Consider the following 27,590-nt stretch of genomic DNA (forward strand, 5'->3'; position numbering starts at 1 on the left):
TCCTCTAAATAAACATCTCGAGATCACAATGTGTGCCCTGAAGTGTAGGATCTGGAGGTGTTAATCCTTTTGTGACTTTATATGTGAGAAGGCTTTTAAATGCAGCTCTAAACTTAATTGGATGTCAGTGAAGTGATTTAAGAACTGGAGTTGTATGTGTCACACTCCTTAGTTCAAGTTGTGATCCTTTCTACCATGTTTTGATTTAACTGAAGAGTACCAAGTGAATATTGGTAAAACACTGACCACAAAGCTTTAGGAGAGTATGTTGTATTTGAGACAAATAAATGAACAAACTTCTGAAGAACACCGCTTCAGAAACGTTTATTTTGCAGTATTTTTACGCTAAAGAAACCATATTTTTAGAAAACACAGAAATGTGACAATTAAAGGTTGTATCCATGCCAAAGATAACCGAGGATGAAGGGAGTCTGGAGTAAGTTGGTTGTGGGAGATTGGAGTTGTCCGTTATTTGCCTTGAAACTATTTTGGCACCAGTACTGAGGTCCGAAAGCTGATATCGATACTGAAGAACAAATATTAGTATCGTTCCAACACTCTGCTTCAAGTTTCCTTTTTGTAATGATTGCTGCTCAGCACAGTGAATTGAATGTGAATTGCAGAAGTTCAGCATAACATTGATTAATTCTAAATTCAGCGCTTTTTACAAAATAATTTGACTCTTTTATAATTCTATGTATTCCCAGGAGGAGGGGAATGTATTGCCAGTTAACTTTTATTTTGTTTGGACTCACTTGAATCATTTGTTTTAAATTCTACAAAGAGAGTCAATATTATTTTTATTAATTTTCTTTTGGGATAATTACATGGAAATTAGTGATAGAGTATATGGAATGTTTTTACTCTGTAGATTAAGTATAAAGTGTAACTATAATTATTCAATACGTAATAATTATTGTTTAGATTCATGGAAGTTTCCCTAAGTTTATGCAGGTTGAGAGGAGTACAGGACTGTGTTGAACAGAAGTACTCTTTGAAACTGGTTCATTTATAGTGTACTAAACCAGTTTTACAGTTTATGTAATTGGGAAAGTGCCGGGTCATTCTGATGCCTGATTTTAAAAATCTTATTTTGAGGTTCATGTCCATATAATAACCAAACAGAATCAAAGCCATGCTGCATCAGCTTCCTCATCTCGAGGATGCAGTGCTTTTGAAATATAGAAATCCTAGCCATTTTAAGGCTGTCAAAATATTTTCTTGTGCTATCTGTTTGATGGTTTGAAACTTTTTAATACAGTAATTCGAAATACCCAAAGAAGCAACTGTCATTCCAGCACGTGAACTGAATTTTGAAAAATGTATTTAGATAGATAGATAGATAGATAGATAGATAGATAGATAGATAGATAGATAGATAGATAGATAGATAGATAGATACTTTATTAATCCCAATGGGAAATTCCATTTAATGTGATATCTCCTTAAGGCACAAAGAGAGCTTGCAGTATATGCATTTTCTCAGTATGGACAAAGCCAGGACCAGAAATAAATACAATAGGTCAGGACTAAAGGAAGTTTAAAATGCAATGTTTCATTTTATTTCCATAATATGTAGGTATACTGGAGATTGGCGAGTGATTTTTTTTATTTATTTATTTATTTTTTTAGATATCTGGTACTGCAACGTGTTGTAACAAGCCTTGTAAGATTTTTTAGAAACAACACTGACAAAAATGTAGCCTCATAAGTAACATTTGAAGTTAATTGAGGTCATTGGTTATTTTAAAGTATTGCAATATTTGGTTGAAGGGAAGATCAGATGTGCCTTTCTAAGCACAATGATCACACTGTGCATTCTTTGAGAAAGTTTTATTTTTTGCTAATGATAATGAGTGCTCATTTACAAAGCTAAAAATTATCCAAGCCTATTTGAAATCTGCAATGTCTTGAGAAAGACTCCCAGCGCTTATTCTGCATTCAGTTAAAAATACTTTTGAAGGATAGTTGGAGTTTCTAAAAGTTATTTGTGAATTTTCAACTAAGAAAGTGTGACTGGGAATCTTTAAAAGACATAAGCCAAATCATTTTGTAAAGTGTTGTATGTATAATAGTCATCATGAACCATGTATGGATTCTTTTACTGAGGTGGTGGACAGGTAAGAGGCAAAAATGAAAGCGACAGTTACTTACCTTGTGTTAGTACACTGCGCTAATCTTGTTTGTAAGCGTAAAAATTTACCTTCAAATATCTTAATGAGTAGTTATTACATGTTTTTTTTTCAGTAGGGTAAAAAGTCATAGCCCTTTGTCATTTACAATATGTTGAACCTGTCTTAGAAGATTCCTAAATGTGGTTTTAAGCCTGCATTTTGTACATATTCTTGTAAGGGATTTCGATTGAAATAAAAGCATTGAGATCTCATTTTCAAGTTGACTCTTACAAAGAAATTGTTTTAGGTAGCCATATATAATGTCTGATATTCCTTTGTTTGCTTTTATTAATATCATGATATTTGAGACTAGATTGGAATAGCCACTCAGTCACAGACTCTGTAAGTTCTTTTTCTTCCCACATCCTAATTATGCAAATGTTAGGTTAATTGGTGACCCTAAAATGTCCTGATTTTGAATGAACATGTGTTTACACAGTTCTGCACAGATGTGAATTAGCATCCTGTCCAGGGTGGTTCTTTCTTTTCACCCCTTACTCCCAGGGTGGATTGTGTCTCCCTGCAATTCTGAAATAGAATATGCTGCTTTTGAAAATTAATTGATGAATATAACACTGCAGATTTTGGTTACTGTTATACTTAAGTCTGTGTAAAGAATGCATCCTACATACTGCACTTTGGCATTATTTAGATAAAATATCATCCATCCATCTATCCATTTTCCAACCCGTTGAATCCGAACACAGGGTCACGGGGGTCTGCTGGAGCCAATCCCAGCCAACACAGGGATCATTTTTATGTATATTTCAAACTTCTGGTTCAGACAAGGACTACATTTTCGTGTTACAATACCTTATTATTACAGCCAATTTACATTTCTGTTTGCAAAATGGAAGCTTTCCGGCGCCTCATTAGTCTTAAAATTGGTCATGATTACTTTGAGTTTTTATGGTCTATAAAATGTGACTTTTTTAGTTATTCCTTGTAAGTATTATTGTATCCTGAAGCAGTCCATATTTTATATTTGGGATTTAAAAAAACACCTAAAAGCTATTTACCACTTTCAAGACTGAAATATAAACTTTTAAATGTATTTATCTTTTACACAAATTTACCTTCCCATTTTTTTTTATTGCAGGGTATACACAGACAGTTTTATATTAAAACATGTTGACTTTCCAGTGTTAAAATATGGAACTTAAAGACTGTGCTACCTCACCATTTGTTCCTTTTCACTTTCTTCTAAACATGTTCTTCCATACTTTGCAGGAATGGTTAAAAAATATTAAGTGTTTGATGTCAAGTAGGTTCTGTAAGTTATATATAACTAAAAGGGGTCGGATGAAGTCCATCCATTATACAACCCGCTATATCCTAACACAGGGTCACGGGGGTCTGCTCGAGCCAGTCCCAGCCAGCGCAGGGCACCAGACCACCGCAGGGCACACACACACACACACACTAGGGACAATTTAGGATCACCAATGCACCTAACCTGCATGTCTTTGGACTGTGGGAGGAAACCCACGCAGACACGGGGAGGACCCAGGAAGCGAAACCAGGTCTCATTACTGCGAGGCAGCAGCGCTACCACTGCGCCACCATGCTGCCCGGTCAGATGACGTGTGCCAGTTTAGTCACTTATTATGTATGTTGGCTTAGATGCCGCAGGTTTCTGCTTTCTATTGCATTTGTTGTTTAAGCTTCACAGTAGTAGAAATGGTTAATGATTACCTGTTATGCAACAAAAAGCAAGCATACTGTTATTTAACAGCTTTTTATCAATAACCTTTGATGTACATTTGAATTGGAGTAATTTGTTTTTCTATTAATTGCAGAAGGTTTGGTTAAAACTATGCAAAAGGCTCTTAAACTAGAGCAGTATCTTAGTAACAGTTTACATTGAACCCATTATATGAAATGTAGTGAATAGTTTTTAAACAGCCAATTTATGTATACACTTTAACTCTGTAATTACTCAAAAGACTATTTTTTGAATGTCTGATTTGTGCACAGTTTTCCTGATGTCAGTCAGTGTATATGTGCTGGAGTGTACAGAGGTATCCATGGCTACTGCATTGCAGCACCATAATGACTGTTTTGTGAGTCATCTGGAAAGAGTTTTCTGTGCTATCTCTTCCCTTTAACTGTGCTTTGTTTGGGAAATGAACAAAGTTATGCTTATAAAATCCCAAGAGAACATCATTTTTTGGCAAATGAGTGATTATATGAGATGCACAGTATTGTTATGCATTCTTGTGGAAAGTTAGGGAAGTATGAATGAATAGAGATTAATATTGTGCAATATGTACTTAGCTTGTAGAGATATTAAGATTAAATTAAAGTGCTAGACAATTTTGCACTCTTGCTGTAAGCACTGAACTAAATCTTTAACAAGGCTATTGCTATAGCTCGTGTCACTTTCCAAATTTTATTGTATTTAAGGATTTTCTTTCCAAATGGAGAAAGTTGTTTTTGTCAACTGGAATTCATTGTCTGATAAACCGGCATACCAGCTGTAGCTTCTGTTTCTTAAAATATAGGGTGGTATATATGAATTAAATTGCAGTTGTAAATTTGTATTACTGTGTAGGATATATTTAATAAAGTTTACCTAGCGAAACGGAAATTGTAGATGCATAGTGATTTCCCCTGATTTAAAAAGAAATATATATATATATGTATTTGGTAAAAACTATTTTGATAATATACTTGAGTGTCAAATGGCCCTTATTTAAGCACTTTAGTATATAGGTAAATTTAAGAAGCATTCTGTTTTTAAATTTGCTTTAAATAAATTATATAAAGCCACACCATATTAAAAGGTAAAAATTTTATTTCGCAAAAACTTTTCAGAAGAGGTACTTCATTAAAAGTGCTTTTTTCATGTTGATGACTAGCAAAAGAGCTGTTCAGTAAAACCTCTCCCAGATAACGTAGCAGATATGATTTTTTGATTATTACTATCTAGTGGACAAATAAAACTGAGAATGTTTGTGGTGTTTGTTAACTTGTATGGTATTTTGTATCATATATTTAGAAACAAAAATGAAACACCTGTCAACAAATGATATTGAACGAAACTGCATTTTTTTTTTAATATGCCGAGGTCCAAAAAGTTAAAATTGAGTTTGCAAAAATAATTTCCTTACTGCCTTGCTCTCAGTAAAAATAATGATTACTTTCAGTACTAAAAGGTACAAAAATACTGTTCTACAATGTGTGTGCTTCCTACAAGCAAGGACCTTGACTTATGAAAACCAGACACATAATCTGTCATCTGATTTGGAAACTAAACTTTTTGTTTGTTTTTTTAATGAATCTTTTTCTCTCTTGCTCTCTCTCTCTCTCTTTCTCTATGGCAGTGATAGTTATGCACGAGTGCGAGCAGTGGTGATGACCCGAGATGACTCTAGTGGTGGATGGCTGCCGATGGGAGGAGGTGGACTCAGTTGTGTAACAGTGTACAAAATCAAACATCAAGATGAAAACGGCTGCGGCGATTTTCTTATTCATGGAGAGAAACTTAAAGATAAATCAGTAAGGAACTATTCCACTAAAATAAACTGTGCCTTTTCATGTACATTTAGTGATACTCACAAGATCATGTATATAAAATCCTAGAATACAAATAAGTGATATTGTATGAAGGTTGAAAGAAGTATAAATATCTAAACAGAAAATTATTTCCTGTTTTCAAGTGTTTTGACATAGTCTTATATTGAAAAACAAACCATGATCCTTTAGTAAATTATTATGTATTGGTTAGAAAAGGCTACAGAATAGACAGTAGTAAAGACAGTTGTGTTTATACCAATTATATATACTTTTTTTTTTTTAAATATTGCATGTTCCTTAAACAGGAAAAAGCAAATAAGAGTCATATGTAAATGCACAAAGTGTCAGTTGTCTCATTTACCATCCAGTGAACTTTTAAATTGTTATAGTTGAGGAATTATTTTTAATGTATTTATTTATTTAACTACACCTCATAAAACAGAAATGTACAGCGGCCCCCAGGGAACTTTACATATCTTAAGCATATGTTATGTTTCTGTGTAGGAATGTCCACTTTTTTTTTTTTAAATTAATTATAACCATTCTAAAAAGACAATTTAAACATTTAGGGGACCAACAGAGTTAGTCTTACAAGGTAAAGAGACTTTAAAATTCTTCCTATACACACTACATTTTAACATTTAGCTTGACTGTTTGTGATTTGCACCAAAGTTGGGTGTTTGTTTTGAGTTTCTAGTATTGAACATAATAAATTATGTTAAAAAAATGTAAAATTTGGTTCCTTTTTATTTATTTCAGTATTGGCTAATTAATAGCTGACATACAGTAGGTAACACCAAATTATCTATAGAGCAGCATCTGCTGTAATTGCTTGTAATTTAAACCTGTGTGTGTTCTTCACAAAGTGGAAGTTGAAATGAAAAATAGAACTTTGTCAACACCCTTGACATTTTTTTTTTTTTTTTTTAATAAGTTTCATTTTTATTCTTTTCTTTAGGTTGTTTTAGAATGTATTCTAAAGAAGGACTTGATATACAACAGGGTTAACCCAATATTTCACCACTGGAGAATCGATGAAAAGAAGTTTGGATTAACCTTTCAGAGTCCTGCTGATGCAAGAGCGTTTGATCGTGGCATCCGCAGAGCCATTGAAGATATCAAGCAAGGTATATTTTTATTCACTGGGTGAAGGTTAACCCAATTTATTATTTAAGATGTTTATAGATAACTCAATTGATACATTAACAAAACATTTTTTAGGATCTGCGTTAAACAAATAAGTAAATATAAAATATGGAATCATGCATTGTTAACAAAAAGCAAAACTTTCAAGTGTAATGTTTTTTAGTAAAAATGTTACGTTATAACAAACTTTTAAATACACATTAAAATAATTTTGAACTTGTTCTTCTGTGAGACACCATGAAATTCAACATTGCATGACTAACACTTCATTTCACTTCAGCTATTCATTTTAGTTTTTTATAGACCCTGACAGAGCATGTTGTGCTGGTTTTGATGTTATAAAGATTTTGCTTGCTGATTTGCTTTTTCTTTCTTTACTTTCCTTGTTAACCGTGTTAAAAAAGGAGCAAAGAATCCAATGTGTTTTGTTTACAATGTAATGCTTAAAATATTTTTTGAATTTATTCTGACAATCTGGGTTACATATTGAGTCAGGTGGGGATCTGAACTGGCAAGTACGTAACATAAAGTTCATTGCCTTGCCATTTAGTCATGCTGTCTCATTTGGAAGAAAGGCAACGTTAAATAAAGTATACTTGGAATATGGAATTTTTTTTTTATAAAATATCTAATGAAATTCAGAAGTAGCATAAATGTGATGTATTCCTTGCATTTTATAAATGTATTTGTAAATATAAATATATAAGAATAATTTGAGACGTAGTTGAAGGTTGTGAGAGAAACTAAAGGGGATCAAAGGGTAATATAGTTACTGTACATGAAGTATTTTGTTATTGTGGAAGAAATTGTTTATACATGGTAGTATGCTTTATCTTAAGAGTAGTATAAAGAGACTGCTGCAATGGTTAGGTGTGGTAGCTGCATGCACAAAGCTAGAGCCTTTAGGAAAATGGTCTAAACTTATTTAAGAAAGCACGAGGAGAAGCCAGATGAGATGGTCTTGTCCATTACGAGAGATGGACATCTGAGACAGTGCTCCTCTGGCAGAGATGTAATTGAATCCTCTCAGGATGATTAAATACAGGATATCTCAGATAGATAACAATATTGGCTAAATAACAAGTATATTAAAAGCATGAGTGGGATAGCAAGGGTCAGCAAAAGAAGGAAAAGGTAGCTAAAGCTACATTAAAGTCTAAGCCGGTCTTACTTTCACATCATGGCCTGCTGCAGATTGAACTGAAAGAGACAAGCAAAGAAATGGATCATCTGGGACCTCACTCTGCAGCATCTGTTCCAGCTAACAATGAATGTGGGAGCAAAACTGCAAGTTATGAGAAATCGCTGCTTTCAGGCAGGATATCATAACTGAGCATGGCCTCTTTATCCCCGCTGTTCAAGTACTACTAACACCCCCTGTGAGTCAACAACATCAACTCCAACAAGTTACATAACTCTGCCTTCAGAGCACAGAGAACATGGAAATGAGCTATCTGAGCTGATGTTATTGATTACTACACTCAGGGTAAAAATAAATAGTGCAAAGGAGGAAATAAAGAAGGATATAGTGTGAATACACAATAAAATAGACAATCTGCCTCAGGATATAAAACACCAGCTGGTATAATTAAGCAATAACTTTGATGTAAACCTAAAAAAAAAAACTAGCAAGAATTGATGAAAAAATGGAAAATGTGAGCAAAATTCAGAATAAAGTCACAATACTTGGTGCTCACCTGGAAGAGGTTACGCAAACATTTACAATTACTCCTATTGAAGAAGTTGAACAATTGACATCTGCTGCTGACACAAAAGCAGCTTCTGTAGAATCCGAATGCAAAGTGCTTAGTGATAAATTAGTTGCACTTGAATATAGATATAGAAGGAACAATGTCAGAATTGAAGGAGTTCCTGAAAATTGTGAAAGTCCAAATCCTGATAATTCATAGCGGAACTATTTTCTACATTAATAGGAGAGGTCTTTAAATCGGACACTTAGATCTCAGCAGCTTTTTGCAAATGTGGATTGAATACCTTAAAACTGAAAGTCTGATTCGATAAACTACAGGTTAAAGAAAATTTGATGTCAATTCTCAGACAGAAAGTGGAGATTGTATTTGAATATAACCACATTTGTATTTTCCCTGATTTCCCTCTTTCAACAGCTTCCAAACGATTCAGCTAAATTGAAAGTGATTATAGATGGCCAATTCTACACTTTAGTTCTTCAGAAGAATCAGAAAAAAAGCTAAAAACACTGATTCGACATCATCTAAAATATGAACATACGTCATAACTTGTCCTGGTAATGCAATGACGATTCTGCTTGCAACTTGGTCTATTTGGTCATTTTTTTCAGTCACGATAATAGAATGAATATATGAACAGTATATTTTGGCAACCATTAAGTACCTAGTAATTTAAAGTGTCATTAGTCTTAAAAATTTCCTGAATTTTTTTTTTCTTCTCCTAAGGGGACTTTTTAACATCATACCTTATATTTTTGTATTTGGACTGTGCGATCATAGGATAGTACATAAGATAGTAAGATATTTAAATTTTAATTCTTACCACATTGCTGCTAGGGGTTTCTTTTGTTTTGTACATGCCCTGTCTCTTTGCATGTCCGAGGACTGGCACTCTGTTAAGTGTGGTCTAGCCTTACTTTGGGATGCAATATGGGGAAGGGCTGGACAAGTTACATCCTATTTATCTTTTTCACCCCAACAACTGTAAGTGCCAACATAATAATAGGCTCCTTAGCCATAATACCTGGCAATAATATGAAATCAAGGCTAAAGCTATTTTATAAAAAAAAAAACACACTACTTTTACATAATATTATAACATGTCCTGAAAAGTTCAGAAGCAAGGGGTCTCTGACCAAACAGTGAACTTTGTAAGCTGTAATGTCAAAGATCTCAATCATGATCTAAAGAGGAAAAAAAAGGTATTCTCTCACCTAACAGGCCTAAATGTCAAGGTAGTACATTTAGAGGAGAATTGCTTAATAAGTAAGGGCCAGTTTCTATTGCAAAGAGAATTAATTGGCCAAAGTTTTCACTCCAGCTATATATCTATAAAAAAAAAAACTAGAAGTGTGTGAATCTTTATACATGAAACAATCTCATTTGTAGCATCAGATATAGTACCTGATCCTGATGGGTGAATATGTCATGGTGATGGGTAATTTATTTAAATCTAAAATAATTTTAATAAATATCTAGGCACTTAATATGGATGATATAGATTTTATCCAAAATGAATTTGCATCTATTTCCAATATGAACACTCATAAAATTATAATGGCTGGAGATTTTAATTGTGTCTTAAATCCAGAACTGGACAGGTCTTCAACCACTGTGCCGATTACATTTAATACTGTAAAAACAATCACACAGTTTTTAATGGGTCATAACTTATCAGATCCATGGAGATTCTTAAATCCACACTCCAATGTTTTTCTCACTAGTACAACATAGTTACTCAAGAATTGATTATTTCTTTATTGATAATAATTTATTTCCCACTGTCAAATCTTGCAAGTATAATGCTTTTTTTTAAAATGTGCAATGTTTATATTCCCCTTATTTCAGTGGTACTTATGAGTGCTACAGGGTCAGTATGTGCTAAGCTGATATTGTAAGAGAATTTCTTTCCCTCATTAGCTGTGCAGCTTCCCCTTGGCAGCAATGTTCTGTATTTTCATGACCAATGTCTGATTTTTAGAAAGTGGGCTTCATTCTTGATTCCATTTGTATTGTTTGTTTAAGGCAGGGTTGGTGTTATTTCATGTGGAATCTGAGCAACATGAACAGCTGTTACAAACTGTATGAATTCCTATATGTGTGCTTTGCGTCCCATTGGATGTGTTTTGTGTATTTTATAATTTGTTCTCTCTGTGTTTCTTCCAGTGAGTAAAGAGAACAGTTCACTCAGAGTAATATTCTGGATATCTCATTTTCCACTGCAATACAACAGTGGTATTAGAAGTTTGTTAAGTTATTGGTGTTTACAAGCGTCTTGATTTTGCTTGTTCATAATACTCAAAATTGTTTTTTAACATATTCTATTTTAGGCTGCCCTTCATATAGTGAACCAGAAAGTGAAGAAGATGGGTCACAGGTAAGGATAATTCAATTTTTTGATGAGTACCGGCTTTTTTTATTTTAGCTTGTTTTCTGTAAGATGTTAAATCTTTACAGTGTGCAAAATTGTTATCTGTCAAAGTTTATATGGTTTATTATATACAGTAGTTACACCGGTTTTACCAATATAATGATTTTTGTATAGTCAGTCTATTGCATAGTGCAGGTTTGGTTAATAACATACCAATGCTGACTTTAATCTCACATTTTATGCATTCTGTGATATTTAGTGAAAAAAAGGAATTTAGCACATCGATATATCGTAATCATATCTATTATACAGTATGTGCTTACAGTTTTAAGCACCTGTAAAAATTGAATAGTAATACCAAAAATAAATTAATCATTGTAGTAGGGCCCTGTATTGACTAATTGCAGCGAATCCTTTAAATATAGGTCCACCATCTAAATAGTTGAAATAGTCACTGTAACTGCACAACAATTTATATTCCTATTATGTGTCCAGAATACCAAATGTGTAGTTATCATCCAAATCATAAGGTAAATCACACAAAGTAGTAATATTAATCTTAATTGCATTGAGTAAGCATGAAGAAAACCTTAGACTTCATTCATACTGACACTTCAACCTGGTTTGTAAACCTCCTTTTTACTCTTTAATACAGGCAACTGATGCGAATAGCAATGGGTATATAATTTAAATAAAAAAAAAGAGAGAGAGAGAGAGAGAAAAGTTGCACTGCACAAATATCGCATAATCTCTTTACATCCAGTTGGTTGTTGACAGCTAAGCAACTTTCTCTAATCTAGTAAATCCTAAAACTGGTGGTAGCTCGTGAAATATAAAGGAATACCCCACCCAAAAATTATATTTTTGTCTGTTGCATAAACTGTGTTGCCTGTAGTGATGGAATGACTGAAAATCACTGACAAGTTCATCTAACGTGACATAGGCTGAATGGAAGTGTGTTCAAATGGGAATGAGCTTCTGAATTGAAGACCTACCAATCCCCCCTGATTTGTTGGTTAGCAGTCCAGTAAGAGCTCATTTATTGGGTACAGTGGCTCTTCATATGACATCAGCATTGGAAAGGGTGATCTGAGAGAGGAGTACAATTAGAGGTTAAAAGTTAGAGAAAAGCAAGTTAAGACATCATCAGGTAGAAAGTATGCTTTGTATTTGTGCTTATCCAAAGTGTGCCAACAAGCAGAAATCCTATTTGCTGTCATAGTTTCACAAACATTGTTGAAAAACTTGGAAATATGGAAGGACCAATGAATTAGGGGAAAGGGGAGCTTCATTTCAAAAGCTTGGTCCCATTGATGCACCAACCTGTACACATGTAATGACAGATTGTAGAAATGGTGAAAACAAGTAAAGGATGTATTCACTCACTTTGACTTCATCCTTTCTGTAAACACTATCTGGTGACAATCATATGCAGATATCGGAAAGCCACTGCTAATGTTATGATTGACAAATGTTAAATACATATGCATTGATAGCAATGTGTAGTTTTGGAGAATAACTAAATAATTAAATTTGTTTCCTTAATCATACAATTTACATTGCAAACAAGCAGATAGATATTAAGGTGTTTTAGTATTAACAAAGGACTTCATAAGTGCACAGCTGTTTTAGTCGCTATCTCTTTTGGCATAAAGCCACTGTTTTTGATCAATATCAAGTCTGCCTTGAGGTCTGTGTTTGGGAATTAAACATTTCAGTGAGCCACTTACTGGTATTTACTCTTGTCAACTTTCAGGAAAATGAGAGGAAATTGAAAGTAAGAATTTTGCCCATTAAATATAATAATGCCTGTTTGAGGTCAGTCTCAAAACAGAGTGAACGTTTAAATAAAAAATTTATTAATTTGCTTACAACTTTGATTTGACTTCTTCAAATTATTCTCCTCCTTTATTATACATAGCTCCCTACAGTTATTCCATTTTTGGAATGCATCCTGGAACTTGTTTTGTGGAATGACGCATGTGTCCCATACCAGTGTTTCTTCTGTCTCTTCTATCATTTGAAATTGGCAACCTTTCAGGTTGGTTTTCAAGTACTTGAACAAGACAAAGCCAGCCGTAGCCAAATCTGGAGAATAGGGTGGCTGCGGGGACTATAGCCATCTCGTGCCTCACCAAAAATTCACAGACATGAAGTGATGAGTGAACAGGTGCATTGTTTTGGTGCAGCATCCAGGTCTTGTTTCGACACTCTTCGCGTCTCTTTCGTCACACTACCTCTCTCATACATTTCACATGTTGTTCAAATAAAACTGTCCAGTGACTATCTGACCATGTGGAAGAAACTCGTAATGAACTGTGATCAATATCACTTTCATTTTTGATTGACTCTGACATACTTTTTTTGGTCGTGTTCACAATTTTCCCTCCCACTGCGACGACTGCACTTTTGTTTTGATATCATATCTGTACATCAACAATGCATCACCTGCAATGGCACGTTTCAGATACTTTTTTATTTGAATGATCTAACAACTTCCAGCTGACAGTGACATGATTCACTTTTTACTCATTTGTCAAAAGAGGTGACACAAATTTTGCAGCAACGTGATGTAACTGCAGTTTTTCAGTCAAAATTATGTGACACAAACTTTTACTGATGCCTTCTTCCTAAGCAACATCAATGACAATTAAGCAATGATTTTCATGATTCAAAGCAAGCACTTTCTCAAATTGATTATCGCCCATTGATCTGGAAGGCCGTCCAGTTTTTTGTGATTATCTTCGTTTTTCCCGATTTCCAACATCAGTGCCATTTGTAACATTGTGTGCAGCAGAAACAGTCCTCTACACAAGTTTGCTACAACATCTGAAAAGTCTTGGTAAAATTTTTACCAATTTCACGTAGAATTTCATGGAAACCTGTTGCTCTTCAACTTATAAAAAATCACAAAAGGCACAGGAGACAAGGTTCACTCTATTGCATGGGAGACTAAAACTCAAGGACATCATTTCTATTGCAACTCTGCTGTGTTGGCCCGTCGGCACCCTATTTAAGAAGTCTGGTTTCTTTCTGGACGTACCTCATGTATGTGTCTGACTATATACACTTACCGGCCACTTTATTAGGTACACCTATTCAACTGCATGGTAACAGAAATATCTAATCAGCTAATCACAGGGCAGCGTCTCAATGTATTTAGGCATGTAAACATTATCAAGACAACCTACTGAAAATCAAATTGAGCATCAGAATGGGGAAGAAAGGTGATTTAAACGACTTTATTATGTTGCTAGTACAGTACTCTTTGCTTGACAGATGTGAGATCTTGCTGGTTTTGCAATGCAACTTCTGAAGTACTACACAGCAGCTTTATATAGTTATTGATACTAATTGAACACCCTTCTAACATAACTTCAAAGATTCAGGGACGTTGAAGGAGCTACCAAGAAATGAGGACACAATATGTCTTCATTTTGTTTCTACTTAATTTTGTGGTTAGGCACTGTATATACTGTGTTATCTGTATCACTGTTTTGTTTTTATAGCTACAATGTGCTTTTTCCCTGATTATTTGTAACTTATTTTTAACTGGCTTAATTTTATTTGTTAGATGTTGTTATTTACATGAAAATCTCCCTTCCACTACTCATTGTAAATTGATGAGAGAGCTCGTAAGTTTCTCCAGAGGAAGTAATAGACATAATTTGGTAAAATATTTTCCCCTTTATGTTGCCAAAAGCATTTTTGAAATACATAAATAGTATTTTGTGAAACTGTTTTGTTTGTCTCTTTGAATTGGAAATAATCAGTAAGCTTTAAGGGTCCGTTTCAACTCGTTTGAATTCATACTTTATTGATCACAATTGTGAAATGTTATAGAATATTTACAACAGATGGCGCATTGCAAAGATTACAACTGCTTTTACAAATCCTGTACCAAATGATATGTAAAAGAGACATATCAACCGGAAGGACATACTGCACTGCAAGCGATAATAAGGTCTACATTGATTACTTGGATTTCAAACTGTCCTAGACGGGTAGCACAGCTAGTTTATTTATATAAATAAATCAATAAATAATAATAATCATTAAATAAATAAGCTTCACCTTAGCTTCATAACAAACCAAACATCTAAGGTGAGTGATGTCATGTGACTTTTATGAAAATAAAAGATTATATTTGAAAAATGTGGAGCTTGTACTTCAGATTTGTTTTAATCTGTAGATACTTCTTCAGATATTATTTAATTAAAATGTTGTGTAAATGAAATAAATAGAAGAGAGTAGTTTGGTAAGTATCCAACCTCCTCATAATTAATCCTAATTTAGCTTCAAAATCTCACTGTAAGACCATTGGCTGTCCATACTACATTGTAGGGGCTCAGGTGATTTCAAGATAATTTTAGTAGATGTTTTAGCTTTTCTGTGCTGAGTTCAAAATAAAAAAACCTAATCTTGAATATTCCAAAAGCTTTCAAAGGAGCTCAGAAACAAAGGTGTACAAAGGCATAGATCGGGAACTATGTTCATGAAGTTGTTAGTGGACTTGAACGGTCTATTTTGTATTTCTGACGTTGGTGGTCCTCCAGTCTTATTACACAGCTCCTGGTAAATGCCTGTTTAGTTTGTGGATCTCATTCGTTGTTACACAGTGCTTCAGTGAGTTTGTGAGACTTCAATATCTCTAATATTTAAATCAAGCCTGTATACCCAGTCTTTCGCCTCTTGATTTTTAACACTGTTTCTTATAGGATTCTCTTGTGTAATGAACTACTTTCTTTCCACAATGTTTTGTTTTCTCTGTTTGATGGTGTGTTTTTTCCAGTATTAATACTGTATTCTTCTGTGTACTTGAACTACAGTGTTAATTGTGCTCTACGTGGAAATGTCTTTTTGATACAGTATTGTAATATTATTTTCTCTGTAAAGCATCGATGATGATGAATGCTGTTAATGGCACTCTGTGGTAATTATTGATTGAAATAGCGTGGAACACCTCCATAGCCTTACCTAGACAAAACAGTTCCTTCAAACTGGTTGGTTAATTATCAATAGATACATCACAACTATTAACGATGTAAAAGATTTTAAGTACGGCACTTAAAACAAAATGAGTATGTGACAACATTATCTCACACTCCCCTCAAATTCAACTTGTATGGCAGGATAACATGAAAGGAGGACCTTACCCAAAAATGCCCATCATGACTCATAATCAAGCATGTTCAAAGCATGCCTTGTTCATAATGCAGCTCAACTTTATTTTGATTCTCTCCATTGCTACTACTTCCAAATAAAGCACACAGCCAAATGGTAAAGGAAATAAATGAAAACGTAATTAAGCATTGCAGTTGGCTCTCGTCCTCAATCCAATTAACAATGCATGGCATGACTTGATGACCTTTTGTCTTAGCTGATCTTGAACAATATTGTAAGAACAAAACTTATAGATTACCTTGTTGAAGAGTATAAGGTACAGACTTTCTTTAGCAAGATGTAGTTGTAATTTCTGACAATATTATATCTCTGTGGATAAAGCCTTTTCAATTTTATCTTTTTAGCTCTCAATTACAAATGTTAACATTCAAAAAGTGACCAAGTTGCAAAACTGTTATTTAGTTGCATTAAACTATGAGCAGTTGGAAAATGTATTAGGGACCTGGATTTCTTCCCAGCAGGATCATTGACAGTGTGGAGCTTGTAGTTTCTTCTATGCTGACATGGGTTTTCTCTTTTTCCCTGTACATCCCAGTTATATCCATATTAGGTAGTTTAATGAGTCTAAATTGGCCCAGTATGAGTACTTTAAGTATGGGTGAGTGTGCTCTGGACTTTTCTCCATACTTTCAATCCAGTGTAGCAGAGATGATTGGCTAAATTGATTGAGTTTACTGTATCTTTTGCCATGTTTTGATACTATACCAGCCACTCTCACTTTTTGTGCAAAATGTTTGTTTGCTGGTGTTATTTAGAATGCAAACATTTGCCAAGATTAGACAGTCTAAATATATAATAAAGGCTAATGAAATGCAAACTCTTTACTCATCCGAGTTTACTTTGACTTTAGATCTCAGTTTTAACAATATTATTAGTCATTGTGTTATGGTAAATAAATCATATATCATTGATTTGTCCAGGTTAAAGCTAGTATGATGTTGTCTAAGATATTTATTGAAAAAGCCCTTTTATCTTTTTCCAGAAAGTTTTAAAAGTCTTGAAAACTTACAAGTGCTTTACAATAAACTTTTATAGTGCTAAAATATAATAGCTGAAGAACTATTTCTGCTCAGAAAATATGGCTGAAAGGGGAACCAGTGCTATAATTGAGTTATAGGTTTAAGAATGCTGAGGAGATGTTTGTAGGTGTGGATGTAATAAAGGAATCTGTCCAAATATGTTGCCCTTAGCTGCTTTTTTTTTTTTTTAAGAATTGTAAAGTAATCTGCTGGGCATGGGTTATCAATAAAAGATTGATTTACAGTATCTATTCACTCTTTAGAACTTTCTCATTATTCAAGTTTAAGGAGGATCTATAATTATTCAAATCTGCTCCTCTCCAATCAATGGAAGATATTTTTGAAAACAGTTGATGACTGTACATGCACCATTTACCCAACTACTCTTTTTTAATTTTCTATTGGTTTATTACTATAGCTAGCCTTTTAATGATTGTGTTCATTTCAAAGTATATGTTACATTATATTTAATCTATTTCTTTATCACATGCAAGGTCATTGAAATAATAAGGCACATTGCATAATGTTAGTGTCATTTTTAAATATGTAGTAAAATGCAAGTACCCTCAAACCTCACATACCTAGATGTGAGCGTCACATGTAACTCCCTGGTGTTGTTTCTACACTTTTTCCTGACTTTTTTCTTGCATGTTTTTACAGTACTGATTTGTTAAGTACTTGCCATCATTTTTCATGACATGGTGTCTATTTGCTATCACAAAAGGAAGTAAACTGTGCCATGTACACAAAAAGGATTACTGTATATAGTAGGACATTGTAATTTAGACCTGAGAAGTAATGGTAAGATTTTAACACGGCATCTCAGTCCTCCTTATGCTGTCATTCTACTAAATCCAACTTCAGACATCATGATTATAAATTGAACCTTTTGATTTGTGCAGTTCTAAAAGAAGTGACTTTTCTTACAACTGTACGACTGTGAGTCTGATATCTGATGCACTGCCAAGATAAAGTGTGGAAAGAGAAAGAAAAAAAAAAACGAGTTTGAAAAAGAAGCAGTTCCAGTTTTCCCTACAGCTGTCATCTGGCTTTAACATCTGCAGGACTTCTACAGCTGGAGTTGTTTTATTATTTTACCCATCATTCCGTATTGGCCAAGCATGCAAAACTGTTTTAGTAGACTGAAAAGGAAGTATCTCTTAGCAACCATAGGACAGTAATTACTATACCAGCAGTTGGGAGCAAACCAGATTTCCGTTGTGCATTAAAAAGCTGGCGTGGGTTACTTTACAAACAGCACATACTAACCAACTCCAGCGCTGCACTTCACAGACTGTGTGGTTACAGAAGATTGAACGTAGGCGTTGTCTGTTTGTGTTTCATATCAATTTGGTCAGCTAATAATATTTTTTAAATGAACATTGTTAATTGTTGTTGTTTTGTGTCACTTAATGCAGTTTAAAAATCTATCTGCCAACCATGTCATGAGATTCTTTGCCAGTTATAGTTAATTTGATTCTGAAACAAAAATACATTTAAGGTATATTATACAAGCAATTTAATGTGAAACATGTTGTAACTGCTTGTATGTTAATTATTATTGTGAAAACCTCAATTTTAGCAGCTGCCTGCAATCTTAATTATCTCCTTTAAAAATAGAAATGCATATGTCATAATATGACAACAGCTATGATTTATGCCAAGTCAGTACTTCTAAGCCATGTAAAATTAGATAGTATATATATTAGGATTTGAGCATAAAAAAATAAAATAAATGATCTTTAAGCATTATACTTACTGCATACTTTCCTGCTATTATTCAATTATAAACACATTCATCTATGCAATTCTAACCTACTAGCATTTATTTTTCACTGAATTATAGGTTTATTTACACTGTAACTCTTCTTAAAAAGTTGTTTGTTTATGGTATATTTAGAATGAAAATACATTTACTGTACATATTGGGCAAATCCAAAGTACTACACTTTTTGAAAAAATGGTTATTATTTATTTGTTTATGTGGTACAGACCTTAGTTTCTCTTATTATTGGAAATTTAGCAGTTCTGTAATTTATTGAGAAATGCAATGTTATAGAAAGTTCTCAAAAGATTAACTCAGCTTACAGCCCAAACTCTTTGAAAAAGTTACATATTTGTTGAAGATGTATAACATTTAGATTTACTGTTGAGGGGGAAAAGTGATCCTGTTAAGTTTTTTTTTCTTGCATACGTTCTACATCAGCATCGTCACCTTATAGCTGTCAGTCCTCCACAGAATTTAATTAAAATAAGAGGTATGATGTGCCACCTGGTGGGGAAACTATGGTATCATGGGAAATGTTGATTTAATAAATATTGTTTCTAAAAGAGATATCATTTTCCTTTTTGTGTTATTTTTAAGGTTTCTCAAGATAAAACTTCCACTTGCACACCAGTTAAAGAATCCTTTTCTCGACACAACACTGTTGTGACCAATGAACCTTTCAGAAGCTGCTACATTAAAACTCAGCCACTTGATGACTTTAATTCTCCAAGGAGATTGTATTTTCCTCCACCTCATAACCAGGTATATTTCTTTTGTTTTTAATTTATCAAACATTTGTAAAGTGTTTTTTTCTTTAAGTTATTAATCACACATCATTGTTGCACTTAGTAAACAAAATGCGGCAATAGTTTAGATATCCATTATAAGCAACTGCTAACAATTTGCATGTTATAACCCATATTATCAGTTTTTTTAAATATATAAAACAATAACAAATGACCACAACATTTTTCAAAAGTCATCTTACTATATTTGCTATTCATTAGTCTTAATAGCATAGTTAATGAACTGTTTAGACTGTTAAATAGCTTCTTTATAATTAAACATTTTACGTTAGTATTTAATTTCAACAGAACTTAAATACTTATACGCTATCATTATACAAAAAGAAATGTTTGTTCCTAAAAGCCGATTTGTACAAAATATAGTAGAATTTTTAAGTATGATTTGCATTTATGTGGTCATTAAAATATTTATTATTAATCTTTATAGTTACAATTACATGTCTCATACAATAAAACATGTAGCAGTTCAAAGTGCTTAACTAGACGTTAAAGAAAAAAAATACAATAAAAAGAAAAACAAATAATACAAACTACATAATAAAGATAAAACATTAAGTAATAGAAATAGTAAAGTCTTTAAGTATGGATTAAATTACTAAACTCATTTTAAGGTCTTTAATGTTTAATAATGATTATACAGATAAGTTTAATGCTATGGTCAGATTTCCAGGGAGTGTAGAAAAATAACAACTTCAGATGGCGAGATGCTGGTGAAAATAAATCTGCAGGGGTTCCATAACCAAAAGACCACCAGAAAAATTAACAAAATAGTAGAGGTTAGAAGAGATTGCATTGTCTATAGAGTATAAAAAGTATAAAAATTTTTAAAAGTGGGTATTTAGTGTTGTTTTGAAATGACCCATTGTATTACTGAAACACATCTGTATCGGTATGGCATTCCAGATTTTAGGTCCATGACAGCAAAAGGCTGCCTGATTACAGTACTTCTGTTTGGCCTAGCTCTTGAGATAATAAGCAAACCACTGTCTGAGGATCTATAATTATGACTGGGAATATAAGAGGACAAGCACTTTAATATAGGGAGAAGCAAAATTATTCAGAGCTTTATATATGATTAAAAGTGTTTGAAAGTCAGTTCTAAAGGATACAGGTAATAAATGTAGTAATGCTAAAATCTAAACAATGCTGAAATTTTCTTTTCCTGGTGAAGTTTCTTGCTAAACTAGCTGTAGTGGATTTATGTCTTAGTCCTGATTGGAGTGCAATACAGTAGTCTAGTCGTCTAAAACAAAAGTGTGAATTGATTTCTCAGCTTCTTGCTATGTTATAGGAGGTCTAACCTTTGCAGTATTTTTTAAATGAGAACACTGAGTCTTAAGTTTAGATCCAAGTCCATAATAATACCTAAATTCTTTACTGCTGGCATTGAAGTCACTTTTTTAATTTCTTCCAATGAGAATGGCTTGAGCAAATGACTACTCATCAAGTGCTATAGATAAGTAGAGCTGGGTGTCATCTGCATAGCTTTGGTAGTTCATCTTGTAATTCAGAATAATCTGCTCCACTGGAAATATGTAGATCTAAAATAACAGTGGGCCTAGGTTAGATCCTTTTTGTGCACTGTATACAGTATCGTGGACCTCTGACACAGAATCACAACAACTTACAAAGAATTTTCTACATCTTAACTACTGGAAAAAATACTTTTTGTAGAATTATCCTTAAAAAAAGGTTAGAGATATGTCTACAATTATCAAAGACTGAGGATTTAGGATTATTTTTTGTAAGAGGGGTCTAAGTGTTGCAACATTTAAAGAAAACATAAAACATATTTAATTGTAAGGTATAAATAATGCATTAAACTATTGACTCTCTTTATCCTGATGTGATCATTTGGATAGGTGTACAGTAATTCTACATGTGAAATACCTGTTGATTAGAAGAATTAGAATAGACAAGGAAAACCTTAGAAATAAATATAAATAAAAATGCAATTGAAAATAATCTATAGAGTTTGAACATCACATCAAAAACTTTGCAAGGAGAAAGATGAAGATCTGTAGCCAATACTAAAGTCTATGTGACAGAAAAGATAGCTAGTTATCATTGCAAATAACGCCTTCAGGAACAGACAAGTGTCAAGCTGATTCCATTAAAGCTTCCCGTGTTTTAATCTACTTTTGGTCACAGTCAGTTGGCAATTATCACCATAACTTGTTTTGGTGTTAGGATGGAGATTATTCCTCTAGTAATTTCTTGAGTTAGTTGTTTTGAAGTATGAAAATAATGCTGAAATTTTAAGCTTGTTTCTGAAGGTAATTGGATAAGTTTCAAATGCAGGTTAGGTGGATTGGCGATTCTAAATTGGCCCTAGTGTGTGCTTGGTGTGTGGGTGTGTTTGTGTGTGTCCTGCGGTGGGTTGGCACCCTGCCCAGGATTGGTTCCTGCCTTGTGCCCTGTGTTGGCTGGGATTGGCTCCAGCAGACCCCCGTGACCCTGTGTTCGGATTCAATGGGTTGGAAAATGGATGGATGGATGTACCATTGCCTATTTTTGTGTTAATGTTTTTTCCAGTAATTAGCATGGGTGTTTTGTTGAATTAGTTATGTTTTCCCCTTGTGATTACATTTTTTTGTATCCATCCATTTAACTGACTGATTTCATTTCAAGGTTGCATGAACCTGGAGCATTGTGAATAAGGAACAAATCAAAGTCAAACACAATACACATTTACGCACACAATCACATGAACTCTGAGTCAATTTATAGTTACCAGTCATCCTAAAGTGCATGTCTTCGAATTTTGTAGAACACCACACTCAAAAACAGTGACCAAAGCAGAATTCAATCACAGTTTTCTAGTGAGATATCACTTTCACCGTGCCTTCCTTACTACATTCCATACTTTTCCTCGTTTCTTTCTTTAATAGACAGCTACACAAATCTACATTTATTAGATCTGCAGTGATTAATTGAAAGTCCAGTAAGAAATCTAATCTCCTCTTATTTTCTGAAACCATCTTTCTGGTGACGGTCATGGTGGCAGCAGAAAAGTCAGCCTAGACTTCCCTGTTTCCAGCTATTGATTCCTGCTCCTCCTACGGAATTCCCAGGCATTCCCCAGCCAGCCCAAAGAGATGAACCTTCCAGCATGTCCTGGGTCTCTGCCCAGTGAGATATATGTCCATAGAAGCTGTACAGGGGCCAGTGTGGCCCCTTTACAACATGCCCAAACCATCTCAACTGGCTCCACTCCATCAGGAGAAGCGAAATTGACCAATTCACTTGTAGTTTTCTTCTGATTAAATTGCCTTTAATTTAATATTAGCACTAGAACATGTAATTAGGATTGATGAAGCACTCCTGTAACCCGGTTTATTGTTGAAAGATTTTTTTTTAATGGGTTTAATTTATTTTATCTTTTTTTCTTTCCCCTTAGGTACCATTTAAACCAACGCGACACGTTAGCTTTCAAGATGAAGATGAAATTGTTCGAATAAACCCACGGAAGGACGTTTTAATCAGAGGTTACGAGGATTATCGACATCCAATTATGTGGAAAAATGACTTGGATAGAGATGACACAGATTCCAATATTCAGTTTTCCAAACCAGACTCTAAAAAGTCTGAATATTTATGTCCTTGTGGTGACGGACCAGAATCCAACCCAATGAAAGACTCCAAAAGTTTAGTGGTATTCAAAAGCCAACCTTCACCCTTGCCAAAATCAAAAAAGTCCAGGCGAAGAAAGGAGGACGGTGAACGTTCCCGTTGCATATATTGTAGAGAAATGTTTAACCATGAGGACAACTCAAGAGGACAATGCCAGGATGCCCCTGACCCTATTAAGAAATGCATTTATCAAGTGAGCTGTATGCTTTGTGCTGAAAGCATGCTGTACCACTGCATGTCAGACTCAGAAGGGGACTTCTCAGACCCCTGCTCATGTGACACAAGTGATGACAAGTTCTGCCTCCGATGGCTAGCACTTATAGCTTTGTCTTTTATTGCACCATGTATGTGTTGCTACCTTCCTCTGAGGGCATGTCACCATTGTGGTGAGAGCTGCAGATGTTGTGGGGGGAAACACAAAGCAGCTGGATGAAATAAATACATAGAAGGAAGTGAAGCTCACCATCATTTTTTTATCTCTGGGCAGCATCTATCTTGGATCATTCAAGATTTGTTTTGGCCAGCAGAGGAAGTTCTGCATAAAGGAGCCATACGATAAGCTCAATCAGAGGAAGCAGCAGAGATTTCTAATGTGGAGATTACTAATCAAGGCCATCAGGCCTGACTTTATTACATATGCATAATGTAATTTATTAAGAGGGTCTGTGTTTTTGTTTTGTTTAGACTTTTGGTACAGAGAGCACTTTGAATTGTGCTTTCTTATGTAAGAAAAGAGAGTAAACTATATGATTGTGCTGAAAGGGATATTTGTGCATTTTCTGCAGTCAGGTAACAAGACTCTGCATTTTTAGAGTATCTACTGACAAAGTACTTACTAGATGAATATTTTGCAAAATAACAATCGTTTGAAGTTTGTTTCTGAAGGAAATGCTGGTTCTGTTTAATTGGTATCAGAGTGTAACTTTTCTTGTTTAGCAGTGATAAGATTCAGTCTTTAGTGGACGTTTTGTATTTTTAACATGTACAAAGAATCATGCCATAAAAATGAAGAATAGCAGTACACATTAAATCACTTTCCACTGTTAGAGTGAGATGCATTCACTCAGGTCCTTTGGCTGTTTTTGACAAGTTTCAAATGTACCATTGTGTTCAACATGTTTAATTCCACGTGTAGTGCATATTACTCCTTCTTTTTAGCAAGCTTTGAAGTGAAAATGGTCACTCAATATTGATAGTTATGTATTTTGAGCTACAAAGACAGTGATGTTTTTGTAAACCGGCGACCAATAACTTGTTCAAGCAATTAAGATGTCATGCTTAAACCACGTTTTCATTTACTGAAAGTATGCATTTGTATTTAACAAAAAAGTAAGGCATACGTGACCTTTAGTTCGACCTGAACGTCCCCTGTACCTACACTGGCTAAGTTTGATGGAAGCTTTTTTGTTTGCGTACACGTGCGTTTCTCTTGTGAGTACTAAATTCCAGTCCTTTTAACTTAATGATTAAAGTAAACGTTGCCATAGATACCCGGATTCCTTGTGTTTAAAAAAAATAAAAAATAAAAAAGTGAAGCACTGTACAGTGTATTATCATGTATAGTTTTCCTTGGTAGACAGACTTTGTTTTTGTGTTTTGCAATTTGTGTAATCTGAAGTTTATATTGGTCACTTTACGGTTACGTATTTTTTTATATATGGTACTGTGTAGGTCAAATTGAACTGAAGGTGATCATTTGATATTCCCATTTATTTATGCTTGAATGTTATTTAATCATCAATGTTTACCATTTTAGGTATGTGGTACTTTTAAAACGCATCCGGAAAATAAACTGCAGATCTTTGCAACTTTTGTTATGAAATCCATTCTCTGCTAAATTCTTAAAGTGTAAAAAGTAACCTTTTGCTGTCACTTTGTTCTTAGCCATATTCTACGTATTGGAGAATACTTGTATACGCCAAAAGACTCGGATGCAAAATGTGCACAGTTTCTATGGCTGTAGCTTTCTTTGCGTGGAAAACAGTTGACTGTGGGGAGCTTCTGTTTCAATGTTATGTACAAAACCATACATTGAGAAGTAGACCAAGCGGCCCAATTTGTTGTACTCATGAGTGGTGAAAAGTGTTTCGCACTAAGTATTACTTTCCTTTTCTATGCAACACGTATCAGGAGGTTAGGGGACTGAGGAGTATGTTTCTGCAGTCTTTAAATAATGGATTAATGCTTTGAATTTAGATGTTAACCAAGTTACCAAAATATAAACACTTGTAAATAAATAACACTAAATTAAGTAAATAAATTAATTAAATAGCTAAATAAAGGAGAAGTCCCAACACAAAGTCATTAAAAGGAAAAAGTATATTTATCATAGCTGTGAGTAAATCGCTTAAACTGACAGCATTATGTACATAGGACGTATTTGAGTATTATTTCACATTGAAAGTAGAGGGGATAAGTAATCAAATTATAATAGAGGTGTTGTTAAAGAGTTTATTTCTAGTTTTCTACTGAACAGTGCTTAAATAAACTGTATTACAGTAATGGCAGTCCACTTATTATTTTTGCGGTTCAATATTAACACTGCTTGAAACAATCATTAATTTCATTTTACCAGATGTCATTCAACCTTTTTGATTACAAAAGACTGTTAATGCATTCTTTTTTTCTAAAATGGTTTTAAATCAAGGGAAACGGATGATTTTTATTTCTGATTTGTTTTATGTTCTCTATCTGCTTTTAGTTATGTTTTATTTCATGAGCCAGTTACAAACATAAAATAGTCTGGTTCTAAACCGACATCTTTCAAGGTTTGTATGTGATTTGGAAAAGATTCTGACTAACAAGATTCACTCAGAGGCATTAACCAGCACAGTGCAACTTTGGTCATGTACTGTATTTTATATGCAATGTGTATCTGTCTGACTGAGATATTATATATTCTCATCAGCAAACCTGAATGGAACAAGTATCTTGGAAAATGGTTGGGTCACTGTGTGTATATGTGTAGAGATATACAGTGTATGACATACACATATACACACACACACACACACATACACACACACAGAGACACGTATGTGTGTGTGTGTGTGTGTGTGTGTGTGTGTGTATATATATATATATATATATATATATATATATATATATATATATTTAAATATACCCACATACATATACACTATATATGTACAAAAATATATATATGTGTGTGTATAATGTATTCTACTTCTAACAATGTATAATTTATTTTTAACCACTTTGCTGCTAATTCTATATTTTTTCCTTGAAAGGACCAGCACATTTTTAAAGCAAAGAATGCCTTCTCATTTTCAGGTCTGAAAAAATACATTTATGAAGTTGATAATATTCATTGTGATAGTTAGTATTTTGTTCTGTTCAGCAGCCAAGTGGTTATACCATTTTTCTTATGCTTTGGTGCACTGACATATATTTTATTTTATTAACAGCTTTTGATGATGTAACTTTCATGTGACTAGTTCAGAGAGTGTTAAAGCATTAATAGTATGAAACCTTGTGTTTTAAGCTGCAGTATATTTGGCTTTACTCAAACATTTTTTAAACATTGCCTATATTTTGCTATATTTTCTACATTTTTTTTTCTTTTTTCTTTTTTTTTTCCTTAGTGCCATTTGCTTCACACCCTGATGACCTCAAAGTGCCTCACAAATATATTATAGTTTCCATTAAACCTTAACACATCTTGTTCTGGTTTTATTTTTGTTTTAGGTATTTTTATGTGTTTAAAAATACCCAGTATATGATGTACAATTTAAGGTTAATAACTCATGCTGTAGTTGTATTTTCTTTATACATATACAGATTTAGCTTGTTACTTTTGATAAGTATATATTGTAAATATGCATATATATAAGTTTGTAACTGTTTTTATGTTACACCATACACTTGTAATTTGGCATATTGAATAACATTACCATAATAAAACAGTGAGTTTTAAATAGTTGTCTGTCGTTCCTTGATCACTGTAGAGTTCATCTAACACATTACTTCATCCAAAAAAAAATATTTATTAAAACTGTTTTCCCATATTTCCTCTTGAGGAAACTTATTCACGGGGTGCTGCTCACATGCAAGTTAATTAGCTAATTTGTTAGATATATAGGTAAGTACAGTGGCATGCAAAAATCTGGGCTCCCTCGCTTAAAATGTCTGTTACTGTGAATGGTTAAGAGAGCAGAAGATGAACTGGTCACCAAAAAGCATAAAGTTAAAGATAATACATGTATTTAATATTTTAAGCAATATTACATTTTTACTTCTG

General features: G+C 33.7%; 1 protein-coding gene across 1 annotated transcript in view; it reads left to right on the forward strand.

Moving 5' to 3' along the window:
- Window positions 1–26,895, forward strand: part of spred1 (sprouty related EVH1 domain containing 1) — a 113,150-nt gene extending 86,255 nt beyond the window's left edge. Inside the window, exons 2-6 of the mRNA XM_028821275.2 lie at window positions 5,501–5,675; window positions 6,652–6,820; window positions 10,879–10,925; window positions 19,488–19,652; window positions 23,097–26,895. Coding sequence (XP_028677108.1) covers window positions 5,501–5,675; window positions 6,652–6,820; window positions 10,879–10,925; window positions 19,488–19,652; window positions 23,097–23,762 — 1,222 coding nt within the window. The 3' untranslated portion in view covers window positions 23,763–26,895. The remainder of the gene's footprint in view (window positions 1–5,500; window positions 5,676–6,651; window positions 6,821–10,878; window positions 10,926–19,487; window positions 19,653–23,096) is intronic.
- The last annotated feature ends 695 nt before the right edge of the window (window positions 26,896–27,590 follow it).

Source organism: Erpetoichthys calabaricus, chromosome 16 (assembly GCF_900747795.2).
Source record: "Erpetoichthys calabaricus chromosome 16, fErpCal1.3, whole genome shotgun sequence".
NCBI classification, from domain to species: Eukaryota; Metazoa; Chordata; class Cladistia; order Polypteriformes; family Polypteridae; genus Erpetoichthys; species Erpetoichthys calabaricus.